This window comes from Drosophila ficusphila, unplaced genomic scaffold (assembly GCF_018152265.1).
Source record: "Drosophila ficusphila isolate 14025-0441.05 unplaced genomic scaffold, ASM1815226v1 contig_791, whole genome shotgun sequence".
In the NCBI taxonomy this organism is placed as follows: Eukaryota; Metazoa; Arthropoda; class Insecta; order Diptera; family Drosophilidae; genus Drosophila; species Drosophila ficusphila.
Genome location: NW_025064737.1, coordinates 23,515,269 through 23,534,309, shown reverse-complemented (window position 1 = coordinate 23,534,309; position 19,041 = coordinate 23,515,269). Strand labels below are relative to the sequence as shown.

The 19,041-nt window shown below is 43.3% G+C and overlaps 7 protein-coding genes across 10 annotated transcripts; 5 read left to right on the top strand and 2 right to left on the bottom strand.

Moving 5' to 3' along the window:
• The first annotated feature begins 100 nt into the window (after positions 1 to 100).
• On the top strand, positions 101 to 1,933 carry LOC108088386 (mucin-5AC). The gene has a single exon (XM_017186134.1). It carries the CDS (start codon positions 125 to 127, stop codon positions 1,925 to 1,927), a length of 1,803 nt encoding a protein of 600 aa, XP_017041623.1. The 5' UTR covers positions 101 to 124; the 3' UTR covers positions 1,928 to 1,933.
• Positions 1,934 to 2,069: 136 nt separating this feature from the next.
• Positions 2,070 to 3,231, top strand: LOC108088521. Its single transcript, XM_017186360.2, has 2 exons — positions 2,070 to 2,247; positions 2,306 to 3,231. The coding sequence occupies exons 1-2, from the start codon at positions 2,150 to 2,152 to the stop codon at positions 3,141 to 3,143; spliced, it is 936 nt and encodes a 311-aa protein (XP_017041849.2). The 5' UTR covers positions 2,070 to 2,149; the 3' UTR covers positions 3,144 to 3,231.
• Positions 3,145 to 4,023, top strand: LOC108088522 (mitochondrial transcription rescue factor 1). The gene is made up of 3 exons (XM_017186361.2): positions 3,145 to 3,528; positions 3,589 to 3,661; positions 3,715 to 4,023. Exons 1-3 carry the CDS (start codon positions 3,236 to 3,238, stop codon positions 3,916 to 3,918), a joined length of 570 nt encoding a protein of 189 aa, XP_017041850.1. The 5' UTR covers positions 3,145 to 3,235; the 3' UTR covers positions 3,919 to 4,023.
• Positions 4,024 to 4,026: 3 nt separating this feature from the next.
• LOC108088519 (membrane metallo-endopeptidase-like 1) lies at positions 4,027 to 6,553 on the bottom strand. The gene is made up of 2 exons (XM_017186359.2): positions 5,259 to 6,553; positions 4,027 to 5,105 (listed from the first exon to the last, which is right to left on the bottom strand). The coding sequence occupies exons 1-2, from the start codon at positions 6,420 to 6,422 to the stop codon at positions 4,098 to 4,100; spliced, it is 2,172 nt and encodes a 723-aa protein (XP_017041848.2). The 5' UTR covers positions 6,423 to 6,553; the 3' UTR covers positions 4,027 to 4,097.
• Positions 6,554 to 7,674: 1,121 nt separating this feature from the next.
• On the top strand, positions 7,675 to 9,688 carry LOC108088511 (uncharacterized protein CG4951). Of its 3 annotated transcripts, none has more exons than XM_017186348.1 (7): positions 7,675 to 7,768; positions 7,824 to 8,263; positions 8,484 to 8,693; positions 8,752 to 8,844; positions 8,901 to 9,068; positions 9,149 to 9,356; positions 9,412 to 9,688. In XM_017186348.1, exons 1-7 carry the CDS (start codon positions 7,718 to 7,720, stop codon positions 9,586 to 9,588), a joined length of 1,347 nt encoding a protein of 448 aa, XP_017041837.1. In that variant the 5' UTR covers positions 7,675 to 7,717; the 3' UTR covers positions 9,589 to 9,688. The 3 variants fall into 3 exon arrangements, with proteins under 3 accessions (XP_017041837.1, XP_017041836.1, XP_017041838.1); XM_017186347.1 differs by having other exon boundaries at positions 8,743 to 8,844; XM_017186349.1 differs by lacking the exon at positions 8,752 to 8,844.
• On the bottom strand, positions 9,680 to 13,124 carry LOC108088510 (endoplasmin). The gene is made up of 5 exons (XM_017186346.2): positions 12,920 to 13,124; positions 12,745 to 12,834; positions 12,559 to 12,641; positions 11,233 to 12,485; positions 9,680 to 10,899 (listed from the first exon to the last, which is right to left on the bottom strand). The coding sequence occupies exons 1-5, from the start codon at positions 12,957 to 12,959 to the stop codon at positions 10,002 to 10,004; spliced, it is 2,364 nt and encodes a 787-aa protein (XP_017041835.1). The 5' UTR covers positions 12,960 to 13,124; the 3' UTR covers positions 9,680 to 10,001.
• A 589-nt stretch (positions 13,125 to 13,713) lies between these two features.
• LOC108088488 (mitoferrin) lies at positions 13,714 to 18,600 on the top strand. Of its 2 annotated transcripts, XM_017186308.2 has the most exons (7): positions 13,773 to 13,789; positions 13,869 to 14,473; positions 16,300 to 16,388; positions 16,454 to 16,578; positions 16,636 to 16,871; positions 16,933 to 17,094; positions 17,450 to 18,600. In XM_017186308.2, exons 2-7 carry the CDS (start codon positions 14,357 to 14,359, stop codon positions 17,861 to 17,863), a joined length of 1,143 nt encoding a protein of 380 aa, XP_017041797.1. In that variant the 5' UTR covers positions 13,773 to 13,789; positions 13,869 to 14,356; the 3' UTR covers positions 17,864 to 18,600. The 2 variants fall into 2 exon arrangements, with proteins under 2 accessions (XP_017041796.1, XP_017041797.1); XM_017186307.2 differs by having other exon boundaries at positions 13,714 to 14,473.
• The last annotated feature ends 441 nt before the right edge of the window (positions 18,601 to 19,041 follow it).

The window sequence follows — 19,041 nt, the reverse complement described above, 5'->3', positions numbered from 1 at the left end:
TAACGTTTTCCCAAAAGGCAGGTAGTTGTAAAACGAAATGTAGGTACAGGGATTAGGTTTATATTGCACTGCAGTTGCCAAAAGTAATTAGTAAGAATTGTCAACCGAAGGCATCACCATCATTATGCAGAAATTGTGTTTGCTACTCTTGATGACACATTTTGTGACTTCAAGTACAAATTTAAACCACATTCTTGATCGTGACGACTGGATAAACATTGCCAAGGAATACATAATAAAGCAGAAGCCATATAAAGCAAAGATCTACGAGCCTTTTAAGCCGCAAGTTGTTAATTTTAGCAATACATTTGATGCAAATAGCTGGGAGACAACCACGACTTCAACGAATGCAGAATCGACATACTCTCCGGTGGAGACAACGACTTCTTTCACCGAGGAGATCTTCAGTACAACCACCTTGGCAAGTAGTGTAGAATCTACAGCCTCCCCCGATAAGACAACAACATCCGAGCCCGAGGAAATCTCCACCACAACGACTAGCAAAAATTTCATTGAGGATACGACAACATCGGAGCCTGAATCTTCGACAACAAACCCATTTCTGGTTACTTCTGAGCCGACTAGTACAGAACTTCCGGAATCAACAACTAATATTGAAGATGTCTCTACAGCATTAAGCACAACTGAAGCACCAGAAACCACTACAACTGAAACGTATGAAATTTCTACGGGATCGTTAGAAACTACCACAGGAGAAATTTCAACTAACATCGGATTTCCGGAAACAACATCTACAACATCTATTCCGGAGATATTTAGTACAACTGAAAAAATAGAATCAACAACTATTATTGAAGATTTCTCTACAGTATCAACTGATTCACCAGATACCTCTACAACTGAAACATATGAAATTTCTACAGAACCATTAGAAACTACCACAGGAGAAAGTTCAACTAACATCCAATTTCCGGAAACAACATCTACATCATCTATTCCGGAGATATTTAGTACAACTGAAACGTTAGAATCAACAACTATTATTAAAGATTTCTCTACAGTATCAACTGAGGCACCAGATACCTCTACAGCTGAAACATATGAAATTTCTACAGAACCATTAGAAACTACCACACGAGAAATTTCAACTATCACCGAATTTCCGGAAACAATATCTACAACAACCAGTCCGGAGATATTCAGTACAACTGAAATGTTAGAATTAACAACTATTATAGAAGATTTCTCTACAGTATCAACTGAAGCACCAGAAACCTCCACAACTGAAACATATGAAATTTCTACGGAATCATTAGAAACTACAACACGAGAAAATTCAGCTAACATAGAATTACCGGAAACAATTTCTACCACATCCAGTCCGGAGATAATCAATACAACTGAATCGTTAGAAACCTCTACGGAAACAGAAACAAATTTAACAAGGATCGATTTTCCTGAATCAACAACATATTCACCTGAGTTACCTAGTACAACTGAAACATTAAAATCTTCCACGGAATCATTGGGAAATACCACAGAAAAAATTGTAACTAATATCAGTGGAGATCTCTTTACAACATTCAGCCCAGAGCTGTTTAGTACAACTGAAGCATATGAAACCTTTACGGAATCATTAGAAACTACCACAGACTTTTCTACGGAGGGTCCTTTATCTACCACCGAAAGCCCGGAAACCTCAACATCAGTACTGGATATTATTGCCACGACTCCGGGTTTGGAAACAACAACTTCCTACCTAGACACAGTGATTAACAGCACAGAAGTGGATAGTATTACTACAAGCACACCGTCTTGGCTAAATTTAACAACAACTGAGTTCAGTAGAACTCAAGAAGAAAATACAACTCCAAGGCGGTTGAATTTCGTGGAAGAGCCTGTAAGACAAAGACCAAAAAAATATAAATATACCTCAGACACAGAACCTGAACTTTACTGGTACTAAGGTTTTATGAAAATAAAGAACATTTTGATTTCAATAAAAACAGTCGTTTTAAATTTAAAATTTAGTTTTAGTATTGTTTGTCTCGGTAGTTGGCAACGCTGCCGCGATGGCCCAACACATGGTTCTTTCAGCATAAACCAACACTGTTGTTATTTTGAGAGACAAAATAAAGTTCCGAAAATTGTATATCTATGCTAATATAAAAAATATAATATTAGAAAAATGAGTTTGGCCAGCATAAAACAAAAGGAAATTAAAGGAAAGAAAAAGGTACTGCCCAAATTACGCACAATTTTGGCCAATCCCTATAAACAATACAGGTAAAACAGCCGAGACATTATAAAAACTCAATCAACAAGTGATTTTGTTAATTTTTAGCCCTGTTTTGTCTGACGAGGAAGTTAAAGAGTTTAAGCAGATCTTCCAAAAGGCCATAATAAGCAAAGAAAAAACAGCCAAATCCTTTGCCTCTCGGTTTGGCATACATCTTGGCCTGGAGAGCTCCCTGAGAGCCATAAATTCCCAGCGTTTCTCATGCTTACTGGTTTCTTCGAGCCTACGTCCAACACACCTCATTCGCTTAATAACCACCAGTGCATCCGCAAAGGTGCCCACAGCTCCTATCTACGCACAATCTAAACTGGAGGAACTTACTCAGGAACTTTTTGGAGTAAGAGCAATTTCCCTGGCATTACCTTTGGATTTGGGAGCTATAAGTAACGATTTAATGCAGTGGGTTACTTCCCGAAATAGAACACCTCCGCCTATTAAGAAAAGAGTCCCTATAGTCTACAAGAAGTCCAAGAAAAAAACATTATTAATCCCTCCAATTCAAGAGGAAAAGAAGCTGACCGTTCCCGCTCCTGCGGAAAAAAAGGACTGGGGAGATGACTTCGTTTCCTTCTCCTCGGATAAGCCCTCTTATAAGATTGACCGGGTAGATGAACAGGTGGAGACCCAAAATTTAGGCAAAGCTCTTAGTAATTTGGCCATGAAAGGCAAAAGTAAAGAGGTAGACCTCAGGCAAAACCCAGTGGAAAAGGAGAAATCCCCCGGCCCAGAGCCAATGGAAGTGGTTCCAGAGGAAGATGAATTTCTGCCTATAGACTTGCAAAATTATCGCCCCCTTACTGTCCACCAAATACGACCTAATCCCGACAAAAAACCAAAAAAAAGGCGAAGCAAAAAGCAAAAGCAGCTAACCAGCAAATCATAGGGGTGGTTGGCAACTCGGCCGCATCAGCTGTAATTTTTAGGTTATATTAGTCGGTTTGTTATCGTAATTTTTAAGACCACCGCACACAAAACATGCTCCGGAGTTTACGTCAATTATCAAAACTAGGAAGATGCCTAAGAACTCCAGTCGCTGTCTGCAGTCTTCACAAAATACCAGCCAGTTCGAGACTTTATGCCCCGTTGCACACTAACATCATTGCACTGAAATATGATAAGAAATCTTCGCAAGCGCCGGAAGATTTTGATAGCGACGATGAGGCCGATGAGGACTTCAAGGACGAAAGGGACTCCAAGGTGATCAAAACTAAAGTAAACTCGCTGCGGGCTGATCTTCTACTCAAAGCTGGTCTGGGCATGGCCAGAAAGTAAGTATTCCATGGAAACCATAAGGGATGTCTAATAATCATCATTAATGTCTTCCTCAGCAAAGTGGAACTAAATTTCTATGAGAGCAAGATACGCGTCAATGGAAAAAAGCTGCCCAAGAAGAGTGCTCAAGTAAGAACGCCATAAACTGATAGATATCGTTTTATATAAGACACCGTTTGCAGCTCGAAATCGGCGATGACATCGATGTTATCAGGGGCTTTAGTCAGTCCAATCCATCTCACCTTGTCGTAGCACGCGTCTCAATACTTTCCGCCAGCGAACGTCAGGAAGGACTTAGTGTCCACCTGCGGCGATATAAATCCCTGCTGGTCGAGAATTATCAAGGACACAATGCCTTTAAATCTTCCGAACACGTTGCTCACTAAATTCGCCCTAGGAATAAATAGTTTAAACTTAAAACAAACAAGCTATATACTGATTTTACTTCGGTTATTATGACTTTAAAAACAAAAGAAAAACTTGAAAACATATAATCTCTTTTTATATTCATCCTTTTTATTACACATTTTTCGGTATGTAAGTACATATATATAACATTATAACATTACCACACGCGACAAGTGTTACTCTTTGGATGCATGGCACTACCCAGTTTGCAGTTGTATATCTCGGCAAAGTCCTCACTGTTGGTAACGGCTCCAAGGACCCGGTACTTGTCGATGGTGTGCTCCTTATTCAGTTCATGCCAAAAATGCTCCTCCTTGTAGGAGGCACACCAAAGCTGTGCGAACCCGAGAAAGAAGAGCTGTTCCGGCGATAGATCAAGGCCCGGCATCTGATCACTTCGAGGAGCCGTCGTCTCATTGTCCTCGCCGCCCTTTTGAAGCTGCTTTATGTGGCTCCGATATGCTGCAAGGGCTTCCCTTAGTCCACCAGAGTCAGCTATGTTCTCATCTTTGGTCTCGTTGCCGTTGATCTTGCGATTGATCTCCGGTATCAAGTAAGTGCTGTAGTGGTCCACAAAACACTTAGACCGTTCCTTAAAGACCGCCTCCGATTTCTTGGACCACCAGTTACGAGACTGACCATCACTGTCATGGGTGGCGCCCACAGTATCGAATCCGTGGGTCACCTCGTGACCTATCAGGTAGCCCAGTGTGCCAAACTTTAGGGAGTCAGGCCACGAGCGGTGATACGCAGGCGGATGAAGTATCCCAGCCATTACGTACATTGAGTTGTCTCGGTTGTAGTAGAAGGCATTCACCTGCATCCCAAGTAACAGCACCAGCGGTTTGGTGTCCGTGGCAATCTCATCGAAATGAAGACCATTGTAGCGTCGCAGAGAGATGCTCAACCTCCGAAGGTTAATTAGGCTCTGAGGATAACTGTCGTCCACCACGGATAGATTTCTGTACTGACGGATCAGCAGATTGGAATGTTCTTCGTCCTTGTAGCTGCCAATTTGGTGAGTGATGCTGGCCTCCTTTAGCAGCGCCTCTCGACGCGTTTCCGTGTCTAGCCAATCGGCGTGCTCCAACATCTGGCGAAAAGATTCGCGCAGCTTCTTGATCATCGCAGAGATCTCGGAATGTGTTTCCTCGTCGAAATGCTTCTGCGAAGCAAATGGTAAGGTATAAAGTAAGTCGTGGTGTAACTATATAGTTTATCCGTCTGTCTGTTTGGTGTGATGGTTTAAAATAATGCTTAAAGGATATTATCTTATTTTAAAATGATTAAAAATGCCGTAATGATGGTATTTTCTTACAGCCATGTAGAGCTTGTTGATGAGATGGGCCATCGACCCTAGGACGGTCAGCTGGCAATATTCCTTTTGGTCTTGGACGTCCTTTACTTTGGCATCCATGCGGTAGAGAAGCGCCATGGACAGGTAGTTGGCTACAGCTTCCTGGTGCTTAGCGCACACCTTGTCGAGCTCCGTGTAGTAAAAGTCGCAGTATTCACTACTATCGGTACCATTGTGGAAGTCCACGCCATTCCAGGCGATTTCGTAATAGCTCCTCCACTGCCCAAAAGCTGGGACGCTATGCAATGAGTCGAGAAGAATGCAGCTCTCTTCACTGCTATTAAATTTGTCCTCAACAGCCAGCGCATCGCGCCAAAAGTCAAAGACGCCGGTGACCACGGCGGTGGCTTTCTCCTCTGTGAGATTGTAGGACTTAAGGTAGCCTCGCATGCGTTTCTCGTTCATCTTGTAGGCCCGGGAACTGGAGTTGGCGATTATGTCCGTGTGAACGACGTGGTCGAAGCCTAACTCCGGCAGTTTGAAGTACGGTTCGAAAGGAAAGTGTGGCACTTCATCTTCGTTGATCAGTCCGCTGGCCCCGTAGTTGGTGAGGTGAGCGCTCATGTTGAACCAACTGAAGCTGGACGCGTTCCATGCATCCCCGTCCACGGCGGGAAAGCCACCGATCGACCTGATAAGCGCAAGATAAGCGGGGTCGGCAGCTGGTAGAGGACTGACGTCTGCCGCTAGGCAGGCGTTATAAAAGCGTTGCGCAATCGCCACTTCCTCGGACACGTTTAAAGCCTCTGCCATTTCTGTCCTGGTCAAAATCTGATCCGTCACTTCCGCCAATGTGTACATAATGTCCAAAAGATTACTCCGCCTATCGCTGGATAGCCGCGGTTTTATCACGTTCTTCCAGTTCCCGCACGAGTACTCGTAGAAATCGTCACACGGATCGACGCTGAAGTTCATATAGGACTTCATTTTGGCGCCATAGGATTGAAGGTACTCCACCGTCTCATCTGTAATCGTGTTTTCACGCTCCGAGTCGTCCTGGGGCTCATTATCAACACTTCTGGCCTCACACTCAAATGGAAATCCACAAATCAGAATGTAAGTAAGTCCCGCGATCCAGGCTAATCGAAAGTACTTTGAGATAGAAAACATGGTGCCCTGATTCATAGGGCACGCACTCTGTTTCTAAAATATGTATATTCAAGTAGTGCGGCTAATCATTCATTGATCGAGTCGGATTATTTAAAAGCAACGGAAAAAACGCGACTATACTATTCAGAACGCAATCGAGAACTAAAAAATCTAATCAGAGTCTCTGAGATCCGGACACGGCTTTATTCGCATCCAGATCGGCGATAAGCACTAGACGACAAATATTTTTTCCAAAAATATAGTGGCATTATTAAAAAGAATTAGGATACCTTTATTTATTTATTTATAATTTTGTTTTTAGAGGGAATTATAATTTCAATTAAAAATACCGATCAAATCAATATGACGAATGGGCATGGACTCTGACATCGAAAACAAGTTTCTCAGCTATATGCGAAAATATCACCAAAATTATTGTTTTGATTGTTTTGGCAGTTTGCAGATTTGGAACTCAGACTATTTTATCTAACTGCCTTAGTAAAGACCGAAAATAAAGTTTATATCTAAAAAGCTTTAGCTTCATTGATTATTTAAAGTGAATGATCAGAAGTGTTGAGATTGAGTCCCAGAACGGGTCGGAAAACGTGATTACAGATAAAGCGGTGGAGTACCACGATACTATGGTGTCAATATGGGAAGGAGTTTCAAAAAGTAGTGCCTTTCAGGATAAACAACGTGAAAATTAAAAAAAAAAAAAAAGTAATTCGATTTTGTTGTCATGTGTAATTGTATATATTGCCAAGACTTGACCTATGCCACACGCTATGGGTGATAACGATTTCTAAGTTGCAAGAGCTTCATTGATTAGCAACTCATTCATTTAGATTGAAAACAAAAGATTTTTTGAATATATGATTTATAGTTTATTTCTGTTTCAATTATCAGTTTTATATTTTTAAATATCTTGATTTGCCAGCGATTATAAATAATAATAAAACAGGTAACTGGTTAAACAACATAATTTTCTTTTACAGCTCTTTTACATTTTATTTGCATAAATAAGTACTGCACTTCGCGAGCGCATTAATTTTTTAATTCTTATGCGGTATTCAATGCTGTATTCAATGTCATAATAAAACTATTTTTAAAATTATCTTTTTGAAGGAGATCGATTTTGGTAAGTTTTCAATGCGTTATAGAAAAATGTTCCAAAGCTGTGTTTTTGGAGTTTAGACAATAATTTCCGTTACTACCAATCAAAAGATCTATCGATAAGTCTAAGAGTGTGACCAAATATGCCACAGATTCTTATTGTTGTTGCGCCGTTCAAAGGCTACGGTCACATCAGGACGCAGTGTAATTTTGTAAAAATGTCATTTTCCGCCATTGGTGATTGCCAACTTGTTTCCCAAATATATCAAGTATTGACCATTGAACATTGCAAGCAGCTGTGATCTTATCATACTACCGTTTTAGTACAAAAACCACCGCATCGCCTGCAGCGTCAAAGTTCTGCCGACACCTGTGACCCATTTTAAGCGGGAACCGCAGAATGTCTTTCACTGGATGACGGCGGACCGCTGGAGTAGAATCGAAAGTGGTCTGTGGCTTCTGTTGGAGAATCTCGGTCAGTGGCAGGATGCCCACAAGCTGCACACCGAGCTCATAATCGATCACATTAATGTCCGGGTCCAGGCCAGCGATACACCGCATCCTGCCACGGTTACCCTACTGGACGGATCGGGCCTGACCTCCAAGGATCTCAATCTGGACATCCAGCTGCAGTACATATCCCATGAGGACACCACAATCGTGGGCGTCCACACCACGAAGCGGAAACTTGCCACGGAGGCAGAAGCCAACGGCTCTGGGCGCAAGGGAAAAACAGTCACTTCGGGAATCAAGCCAAAAGCTAGGTAGGATACCCCTAGCAATATATCCTTGTACTTTTGTAGACCTTAAACAACTTTATATTGCTTATTTGTTTTCAATTTGAGAACCATAACTTATTTTTATGATTTGCATTACTTTTGTAATCCAATAAGGAATACACATAATTTGCAATTTTTAAGTTATTTTACTTGTAATCATTGTAAATGACCCAGCATAACTAACAATTTAAAAAAAATTCTTTAGTCAGCCTGAAAAACTCGTACAATCCAAACCCAAGCACATAGATGCCGACGACGAAGAAGACAACTTGACTGTAGACAGCCAACCACCAGCCAAAATAAAGCGCGAACGCAGATCCATTTCTCAGGGTGGCGAGAAGGAGAAGTATTCGAGCAGTGCAAGTTCCTCCCGACAAGGAAAGCCCATCAAGAAATCGCAGAGTCCAGTTCAAAGGTAAATAATTCCGTCATTTATCGTGAGGAGCTTACCTAGAACTCTACAGCATTCACAGAAATTCCCGAGCCAGCTCTGTTGAGTCTAAGCCAGCCCGCCGTTCTGGACGATCCCCCATTCGTCCAAGTCGTTTTGAAAACTACATCTTAGGGTACGCCTTAGAGTTTAAGCTGCATACTGATTAAATTTATTTTTCGGCTTCTTTAGGGGGGCTAAGGCTGGCAAAGGCAAAGTTCTCAAGCCCAAGGTTCAACGTCCAGCCACATCTCCAGAAAAACCGATGAAGGTGGAACAGATGGACGGAGCCCGCTTCGATGCCCTGCAGCGGTTGGATAGCATGCTGGACATGCCCAAGCCGCGGGAAGTTAAGATTCTGTAAGTGATGCGACCAGATGGAAATAAATCGTAGAGAAATTGCCTTTAATCTCCAGTTTTATGGTTGTCTTTTGACTCAGACTCTTGGATAAAATGGGCGAAGCAGATGTCCTGAACACTTTCGAAATCTATCGCTCCGATTTCGACAAACTGTTCAAGGAACGGAAGCTTAAACCGCGCACCAATTGTTACATGAACATTGCTCACGTTGACGTCTTAGACATTCTTAACAAGAATATTCATGAAAAGATGCTCAAAAAACTAGGGGAATTTTACAGCTTTCGAAGCGTAAGTCAGGGGTTTTTTCAAATCATATATTTTTAAACGTCTGATTTCTTATCAGAACCATACTACGCTGCTTTTAAACGGACTGCTTCCGCTATGGATAGTCCGCCTTTTTATGGACACTTACAAATTATCACATTCGGAGGCGGTGCAGCAAATCCGCGACCAAATGAAGTACAACACATATCTGAAGGCCTTGAACGATGATCCCTTAAGTTCCGACCTTGATGACTGATTGATTCTTCTTTTGCATATAAGAGTATTAATCATAGCATATTTATACGATAGACAAAATTCTGCCAAAATAAAACGATTCGGAGTGACCATTAGTTTAATTCATTTGTTTTTTATTTTCATTGGAATCTATTCTGTTCTAGGCATTACATTTTATAAATACATAGTTCAATTGCTTTCGAAAAAGAAAACGCTTGAGCGACCGAATGTTGAGTGTGTTGCGGTGTAATGGAGTGCTCTCTGGGCGACCGGCGGTGACGACAACGTGGGCTAAGGATTACGAAATTGCTTTACTTAGAATCTAGAAACGTGCTGGGAAATAATGTTGATTTAACGCCCGGCAGGTGGTTGTTTGAAACTCAGTCTGTCCTCCACACTCTTATGTACAATCTATGTGAACGATGTGTGATTCTTTTACAGCTCGTCGTGCTGCTGATCCTCATCCTCTTCGTCGGCGTTTGCATTCTCCTGGCTTTCGGAAGCGCTTTCCTCGGCGTCGTCTTCCTCGTTGTCGTCCAACTCGACCTGCTCGTCCTGGGAGACTCCCAAAGTCTGGCGCATCATTTGTTCAATACTGTCGGCGAATTGGGACGTCTCCTGGAGCATGTAGCCCGACCGCAGGGTGGCGGTGCGGAACATCATTACAGCCATGTCCTTAGCAGTGTCATCGGCTTCGTCGGCCTCCACGCGGCGCAGCAGCTCGCGCATCAGAGGATGCCGGGGGTTGATCTCGAGCGTCTTTTTCTGATTCAGGTAATATGTGCGCTGGGGATCATCAGATTTCTGGTGGGCATTGGACATTGCCAGGCGTTCCATGTTGCCGGTCCAGCCAAAGACGCCGGCTACGAGGGCGCACGGGGAGTTGCTCAGACGCTCGGACACCTGGGCCTTTGAGATCTGATCCTTGAGAGCCACATCGTTCAGCCACTTAACCAACGGCTCGAAGGTGCTCTTCAGCGACTCAAAGTTCTTCTTGCTCTTTTCGGACTCGTTCAGTTGGAATCCCTCCTTGGCCACGTTCTGGAACTTCTTGCCATCGAATTCGGGCAGGGCGGAGATGCAGTACTCGTCGACGGCCTCCACCAGATAGAGAACCTCGTAGCCCTTAGACAACAGGCGCTCCACGAAGGGCGATTTCTCGACCTCAGCGCGGTTGGCACCGGCGATGTAGTAGATGTGTTCCTGCTTTGCTTTCATGCGCTCCTTGTACTCAGCCAGCGAGGTTACACCCTTGCCGTTGGAGGTCTGGAAACGGAGCAACTTGGCAAGACGCGATCGGTTGCTGGGGTCCTCCATCACGCCCAATTTGATGCTGCAGGAAATAAATATAATTAGTTAAGTTTATAATTAAAATAAAATCTGTGTTTTGCTAAGCCATACAAAATTAATTGGGTAGTTTCAAAAAATATATTCTGCAAGAAACGCGAGAGAGAATTAAGCTTTTTCAAGAATTCCGAGTTTTTGGAATAATGAATTCTTATCAATTAATGGTCAAATAATAAAACACGTCACTATTGTTCTTATGATAATCTTGCGTGGATTCTGCGGAAATTCTTATCAAATTGAACCAGAAAAAATAAATACCCTTAATAATAAAAAAAAAACCGATTTGATATTGATTTGTACGACGGCAGGCAACACTTACTTGGTGGAGAACTCCTTCCAGAACTTTTCGTAGGCCTCCTTGTCGATTTTCTTAAGCATGTCGAGAACCTTTCGAACCAGCTTCTTCTTAATCACTTTGATAAGCTTGTGCTGCTGCAGGGTCTCGCGCGAAACGTTCAGCGGCAGATCATCGGAGTCAACCACGCCGCGGATAAAGCTCAGATAGTTGGGCATCATGTCGTTAAACTCATCGGTGATGAAGACGCGACGCACGTACAGCTTGATGTTGTCCGACTTGGTTCCGTAGCGGTTAAAGGACTCTGAGGGCTGCACCTTGGGCACGTAGAGCAAACTCTTGAAGGTTACCTCGCCCTCGGCGATGAAGTGCGTCTGAGTCAGAGGCTCACTGGAATCCTTAGTCAGGCTCTTGTAGAAGCTGGTATACTCGTCCTCGGTCACTTCTGCGGGCTTGCGGGTCCAGATGGGTTTGCTGTCGTTGATCAAGGTCCAATCCCAGGTGGTTTTCGACACCTTCTTGGTCTTGGGCTTCTCGTCGTCGGCCTCCTCGACCTTGGCGTCCTCATCCTCCACGTCATCCTCGCTCTTCTCAGGTTTGGCCTCCTCCTCGACGGGCACCTCCTCTTCGACAGTCTTGCTAGACCACATACGAATGGGGAAGTTGATGAACTGCGAATACTTGCGGATAAGCTCGCGGACAGTGTCCTCCTCCAGGAAGTCCTGGGCCTCCTCCTTTAGGTAGAGCGAAATGACAGATCCACGCTTCAGGGTATCGCCACGTGGGTCCTCGGTGATACTAAAGCTGTTGGCATCCGACTCCCAAATGTACTGCTTGTCGTCGTTGTGCTTGGTGGTCACTACCACACGATCAGCGACAAGGAAGGCAGAGTAGAAGCCCACACCAAACTGTCCGATCATATCGTTCATGTCCAGCCCCTCCGACTTGCTAGGATCCTGCATCTTGGCCAGGAAATCGGCAGTGCCCGACTTGGCTATTGTGCCCAGGTTGTTGATCAGATCTTGGTGGGTCATACCGATACCGGAGTCCATGATGTGCAGCGCCTTATTCTCCTTGTCGGCTTTGATGCGGATGTGAAGCTCAGGATTGCTCTCCAGCTCTTTACTGTTCGAAAGGGCCAACAGACGGATCTTGTCAATAGCATCAGAGGCGTTGGAAATCAGTTCGCGTAGGAAAATCTCTTTGTTGCGATAAAGCGAGTTGATGATTAGCTTCATCATGCGGTTGACCTCCGTTTGGAAAGTGAACTTCTCTGCCTGCAGAAAAAAAAAGAAACAAAGGAAACACTGATCATACGTGTACTTTATGCGTGGCCTTATATGAACCCACCTTTTCACGAATTTCCTTTAGTTGCGCCACGTTTAAGCCGTCCAGTTGGATGGCCTCCTCTTCGCGCTTCAGTGTTTCAGCGTCTAAAGTTGGGGAGAAATAAGGGGGCGTTCAGATTTGGCGACTTCTTAACGCTGACGTGTACCCTCAAAATTCGCGCAAATCGCGGTGGGCGTGTCTACCTACCGGTTCGGGAACCCTCCTTAAAGGAACCCAGATCCAAGTCGATAGTCTCTGTGGTGGATTCATCTTCACTAGCTGCAATTTGACCCACGCCTTTCGAACAAGAACGAGACGCGAATTAATTAGGTTAAAACACCGGTATTTCAGGGGCGTTGCGGCGTGGCAAACTGAAACGTACCTGCTAAAAGCAGCAGCCCCAACAGCAAAAAGTACTTCATGACCAAAGATAACTTGATTTACGGAGGACGAGCTATCAGTTGCTCCGGCTGAAAGGCCACGTCACGAATAACAGACTTAATAAATTAATCCGCACTTGCGACGCTCGCTTTGATTTTTTTTAATGACGCCGAAGCTCGGCGTTCCAGTCTTTAAATCCCTCGTAGTGCGACCGTTTCTCGAACGTTGGAATATGCCATGCGCCCTGGAAAGGAATGCTGCCCCTCTGCTAAATAAGATATATACAGTGGTGGACAGTAAAAAAGTAACTATTAAATTAAATCGAAAATATCTTAAGACTCTAACATTTATAAAAGCAATAAATAAATAGTTGCTTATTTTTATGTTTAACTTATTTTTTAGATGATCGAATTTTACATATATTAAATCTAAATAACTAACGCAAAGTTGCGTTACAAAGGTCCGGAATCCTTGTTTAAGCCATCTATATTGGCTCATTGGCTTTAGATTTACAGAATTTTGAGTAGCAATTTGTACTTCTATTAATTTTGAATTGTTTTGCATAAGGGATTTTGAAATATATCTGGTTTTCGACGTTTTTTTGTCATACAAATTAAAACCCATTAATAAACCGCAATATAATTAGTTTGTAAAATTGCTCTAGTATGTTATGTCGGCAATACTTCGGACCACTTCCAATAAAGTTCCCCACCCACATGTTTATGGTATATTCTGACCAATGCTCGAAGTGCGTTGGTATATTTAACCGAGCCCTTTGGTATTTTGCAACGGACTCACAGCGGTCACTCTGGGCACGAGGCTTGTTTATTGGGCGAAATTTAATGATTCCCTGTAATCATCCAGCTTTTGCGTGAGTTGCCAAACACCGACCCAGCCAAAATTCTGTTTCGGCCGCCGTCCGGCTACAACCAACTCGTCTATATATCCAGAAAACACCAGCAACCGTTGCAGTTGATCCGAATCAAGGGCCGCGGCAGAGCAACCGCAAAAACCTCTTCGCTCCGAACTTGAGTGAGTCGGGAGCGTGTCGTCGGTGTGCTGGTCGAGCAGCAGCAGTACCCAGTACCTACTACCTAGCGTCAGTGTCAGAGTAGAGCGACAGTGTCAATTAGTAGTCTCGCATAACACCATCGCCTCACGCGTTCACTTTGCACCACCATTACCACCCCCCGCCCACCCGCGAATCGTGATATCCGTGTTATACAACAAAATTGTTTCCGTGTTGAACATACGCCGGCCAAAACTCGACCAAACCTCCCATCTTCGCCCGGCGGAGCACCCGATCCCAACGGAGAAAGCGGTTCTGCAACAAGAGCGCTAGAACTGGTCTGGACTTGCGTTTCAGCGTAAGAGGAGCAGCCACTGCAAGGGCGAACCACAATTCGCACACAATCGGCACTGCAGCAGCGGATCCACGATGAACATAGACGACTACGAATCGCTGCCCACCACCAGCGTGGGTGTGAACATGACCGCAGGCGCAATTGCTGGCGTGCTGGAGCATGTGGTCATGTATCCACTGGACTCCGTCAAGGTGAGCGCACTGGACGTCTGGTAATCGGAGGAGCATAAAGCTACCATAAACCTAACCTCACTAACAATCGGAATTTTTGTGTGTGCCGCCGCTGCTTTGGCATAATCGTGATGTAATTCCTCGGGTCTCGAGTGCAGCCAAGAGGTCCCGCTCCCCCATTAAGAGCTTTAGGTAGTAAAGTTTTAGCCACTTTCTGCGCTTATCAGAGCACGTTCCATTGGGTTATGCTGCGGTGATAAGATTAGCCCCCGTTCGTTTCCATGACTAAATGGACTATCTCTTATCGGCAGCGCTTTGATCGCTCACCTGAAAACTCTGCGGAGCCAAAAGTACACAAGTTCGACAACTAAGCATATGCAAATTTGTCTGGCTACCGCGTAATGATGTGCACCCGATATGTATGTGTATATACCCCCAGTTCTATATGTACCTATGCCTACTATTGACCGATTCTTGTTTCGTTATATTTCACTCAGCTGGTTTGCGGCTCGAGTATTTATTGATTTTCGTGGCCACATGTGTCAATCGCACTGTGACAGGCGGCAGGCAGTTAGGTGCCAGCTTAAAGCCTGGCCGGGATTCCCGGCGTCATTATTAAAGTAGTCTGTCTCTCCACAGTCCGTTTGACGAACTAATTTCATGGAGTTATGAAAGCCAGAGCCGAGAACCTTTAATTGACCAGCAATTTAGGTGCTTTAATTCGCGATATTTCTCTGCGGTTTATAAATTTTTATTGTCATTCTGATTTCACAATATGTTCCCTTATCAGGGACACCTATTATCGGGATGAATGAATCATGCTAGGCCCCAAATATATTTAAAACCAGATCAATGTTATGGTATTTATGTAATGGAGACATTTATCATTTTGTAGCACCTTTTTAATTAGGTTTTCATACTCGAGAGACTATTTTTCACCCTGAATTGTCTTGTTATTGATAGCAACAGACAAACAGCAGATAGATAATTGCAGTTGCGCTGTATTCCAGGAAATCTTATCTTTATCGCCGAGCTCGCGTCTTCATAATTTAAAATGAGCTGCTGCTCTCCGGTTTGTGATATAATTCTATCTTGTGTGCTCGACGGGCACGCCTTTAAATAAATGCAATTAAGTATATATACATACATATACTTATAAACCAGTGTAATCGTAAAGTACGTAGACGATTTCAAATCTGTAGGTCCCGAGTGACTTGCTTATAAATCAGCGAAAGTTTTCCCCCGGCCGAAAGTCTATTATATTATTTTTATATTTCATTGATATCGTTTGTTAGTCCCGGCTGTTGTAAATCGATTATAGCTCAGGCTAATCATTGACAGACCTCAAAAAAACTATAACTTGAAAATATTTGAAAACATATTCTATTTTGCTTTTTACAAATTTCACTATTTTCTATAATTTTCCTAGAGGGGCACTGCAGTACAAGATTAAAATAGTTTTGGGAAAATACCCAATCAATTCTGATTCAGAAATTATTATGAGAGCATCGCCAGTTCAGGTCTTGACAATGTCAGCGTTACAAATGAATATTGTGTATCCCCCACAATTAAGTTGGGTTAGGTACTATAATCCATGAGTAACCATGACTTGCAGAAGAATAGCTGAACGCTAGGTAGTCTCCCTACTTAGTTCTTCTTGCGCAGAGTTATTCTGATAATTCTTCAGGAATATAAGATAGTAATTCTGACGTATTGCTTTAGCCGCTTGATAACCCATTTTAATTCAGGACAAACAAAGGGTAAATTAAATAACAAACACTGCAGAAAGCTTTTGTACAATTTAAATATGCAATTATTTTAAACGTTTTATTATTGCCCATTTGTAGACGAGAATGCAGAGTCTGTCACCGCCTACACAAAACATGAACATATTGTCAACCTTTAGGAACATGGTCACACGTGAGGGATTGTTGAGGTAAGTAGTGCAACCCCAGAAGCATGGTCATATATGATAAAGCTAATACACACTCCGATTTACAGACCCATTCGGGGAGCTAGTGCTGTGGTTTTGGGTGCTGGTCCAGCACACTCTTTGTACTTCGCTGCCTACGAAATGACCAAGGAGCTAACGGCCAAGTTCACATCAGTGAGAAACCTCAACTACGGTAAAACTTAAGATTTACTCTGCGAATGAAGCCTGTAATGAACCAAAACCATTTCAGTTATTTCGGGAGTGGTGGCCACTCTCATTCACGACGCCATTTCTAGTCCCACTGATGTGATCAAGCAGCGAATGCAGATGTACAACTCGCCCTACACATCGGTGATATCCTGTGTGCGAGACATCTACAAGAAGGAGGGCTTCAAAGCCTTCTACAGAGCCTACGGCACGCAACTGGTCATGAATTTACCATATCAGACAATACATTTTACCACATATGAGTTTTTCCAGAACACTGTAAGTGCATTAAACTTCGATAAGCCTATGATGCGAGTAATAAGCACCTTGTGAATTGTAGTTAAACCTGGAACGCAAATACAATCCCAAAGTGCACATGGTAGCGGGGGCTGCGGCTGGAGCTTGTGCAGCGGCTATAACTACGCCCTTAGATGTAATCAAGACGCTGCTGAACACTCAGGAGACAGGTCTGACGCGCGGCATGATCGAAGCAAGCCGAAAGGTAAGTTTAATTTGGGAAATTAATTGTTCTGTTTAGTATATCGAAGGATTTAAAATTTAAATCTTACAAATCATATTTTAATCTTTAAAAAAATTACATTTATTATATTTCATGCGAATATTAGAAAACGAATTTTAGCTTTCAATTTCGTTTATTTAGTTGTACTTACATTGAGGTTAGCAAGCTAATAAAATTTTATTAAAATTACATATGGCTAGTGTAATTTTATTGCCTGGGGATCTACCCTTTTAAATGTCGAGTTTGCGTAGATTATACCTTTAGAAGACCTTTGGAATCTTCTTTATACGTCAAATAGCAAAATAATCGAGCAAACTTTATTAAAACTTTCTTTCAGATCTACCACATGGCTGGTCCATTGGGCTTCTTTAGGGGCACGACCGCACGTGTTCTGTACTCCATGCCCGCCACGGCCATTTGCTGGTCGACGTACGAATTCTTCAAGTTCTACCTGTGCGGCATGGACGCCGACAAGTACAAATCGTCAATTACGGGCCGCTCGGAGCCCCGCAAAGCGGACTACGTGCTGCCCAGCACTGCGGATGAAAAGCAGAGCAACCTGGACCGGGAGACGGTAAAGGAAAAGGACTCCGCAGCCACCCTGCACCCCGCCCCACCCTCGGTAAATGCCTCCGGTGCCATTAAGACGGTTTGTGAGCTGTCGACTCGACCTGCTGGGCCGACAATCAACCTGCACACGCGGCACACAGACGTGAAGAGTCCCTACGAGCGAGGTTTCTCCAGCACGTAGGCGGCGCCAGTGGGCGTGGCCGCGAGCGGGGCCTGCGTTCGAAACGTTTGCAGCAGCAGCGACAGCTAAACCTAAGCGTAGCTATTAGTTGGCGGTCGGGTACGGGGGAGCTGGAGTGCGACTGGGGGCCTTTTGGGCAGGTGAACGACACGGGGTTCGAAACGCCTGCCGATCCACCGACCATCGCCTGGCCACCACCCCACTTACTGCCCACCCAAACCCAGCTGCTTGTATGAATACTCTGCGAGGAGTCGGTGAGAGAGTTTTATCACTCCATAGTCGGAGGTTAAACCGTAGTTGTTGTTCTGCACAAAACTCTCGCTCTCACACACAACACGCAAACTCCACACACACAATTTACACCACCACCCTACAAAACCCACACACCACACACACACACAAAGACAGTTTTAGGCAAAAAGCGAAATTCTTGTTAAAAGTAAATGCTAATGATAATACTGTATCTATGTTATTTCGAAATGAGAGAAAATTCTTGTACAATACTATTACCTACTATAATGTATTACAAACTTTGATTTACTACATTTATATATATTTTTTTTAACAAGTTTCAAAATATATATGCATATATTTATGTTGATCGTTGTAAAGTAACCAAGAGCAAAAATGTAAAGCACACATGCGCGAAGAAAAATTCAATAATTTGTAATTAAATTACACATAAATCTTCAAACTGAGATGTTACAAAATATAAAGAACAGCAGATACAGCTCCCAGAGAACTACGTCTCCCTCCCGGATTGCCCAATTAAGACCCGGTACTAATTAGCCAGCCCCATTGTAGAGTAGTAGCCTAGCTATATCCGTTGTCCCCAATCCTCTCACTTATCTGCGACCGCCTCTCCGAACCCAACATTGTTTTTATGCATCATCACACATTACCGATTGTCTCAGTGCTAGAATTGTCCCCTTTTAAATGGCGATAGCAGTCAGTGATAGGAATCAGGACAACCGAAATCCCCAGGATATACAATAATGCATCATATTATTACGTTCACTGTTATTTTTGTTTATATATATGCATTATATATATATATATGAATATGCTACACCGATGATTATTAAACTGTAAGGTGTAGCTCTAAAATTACAATTTTATTGTTAACAAATTTAAAAGAAAACAAAGCAGAAGCAAACCATTGGCAAGCGAAAAGGCCC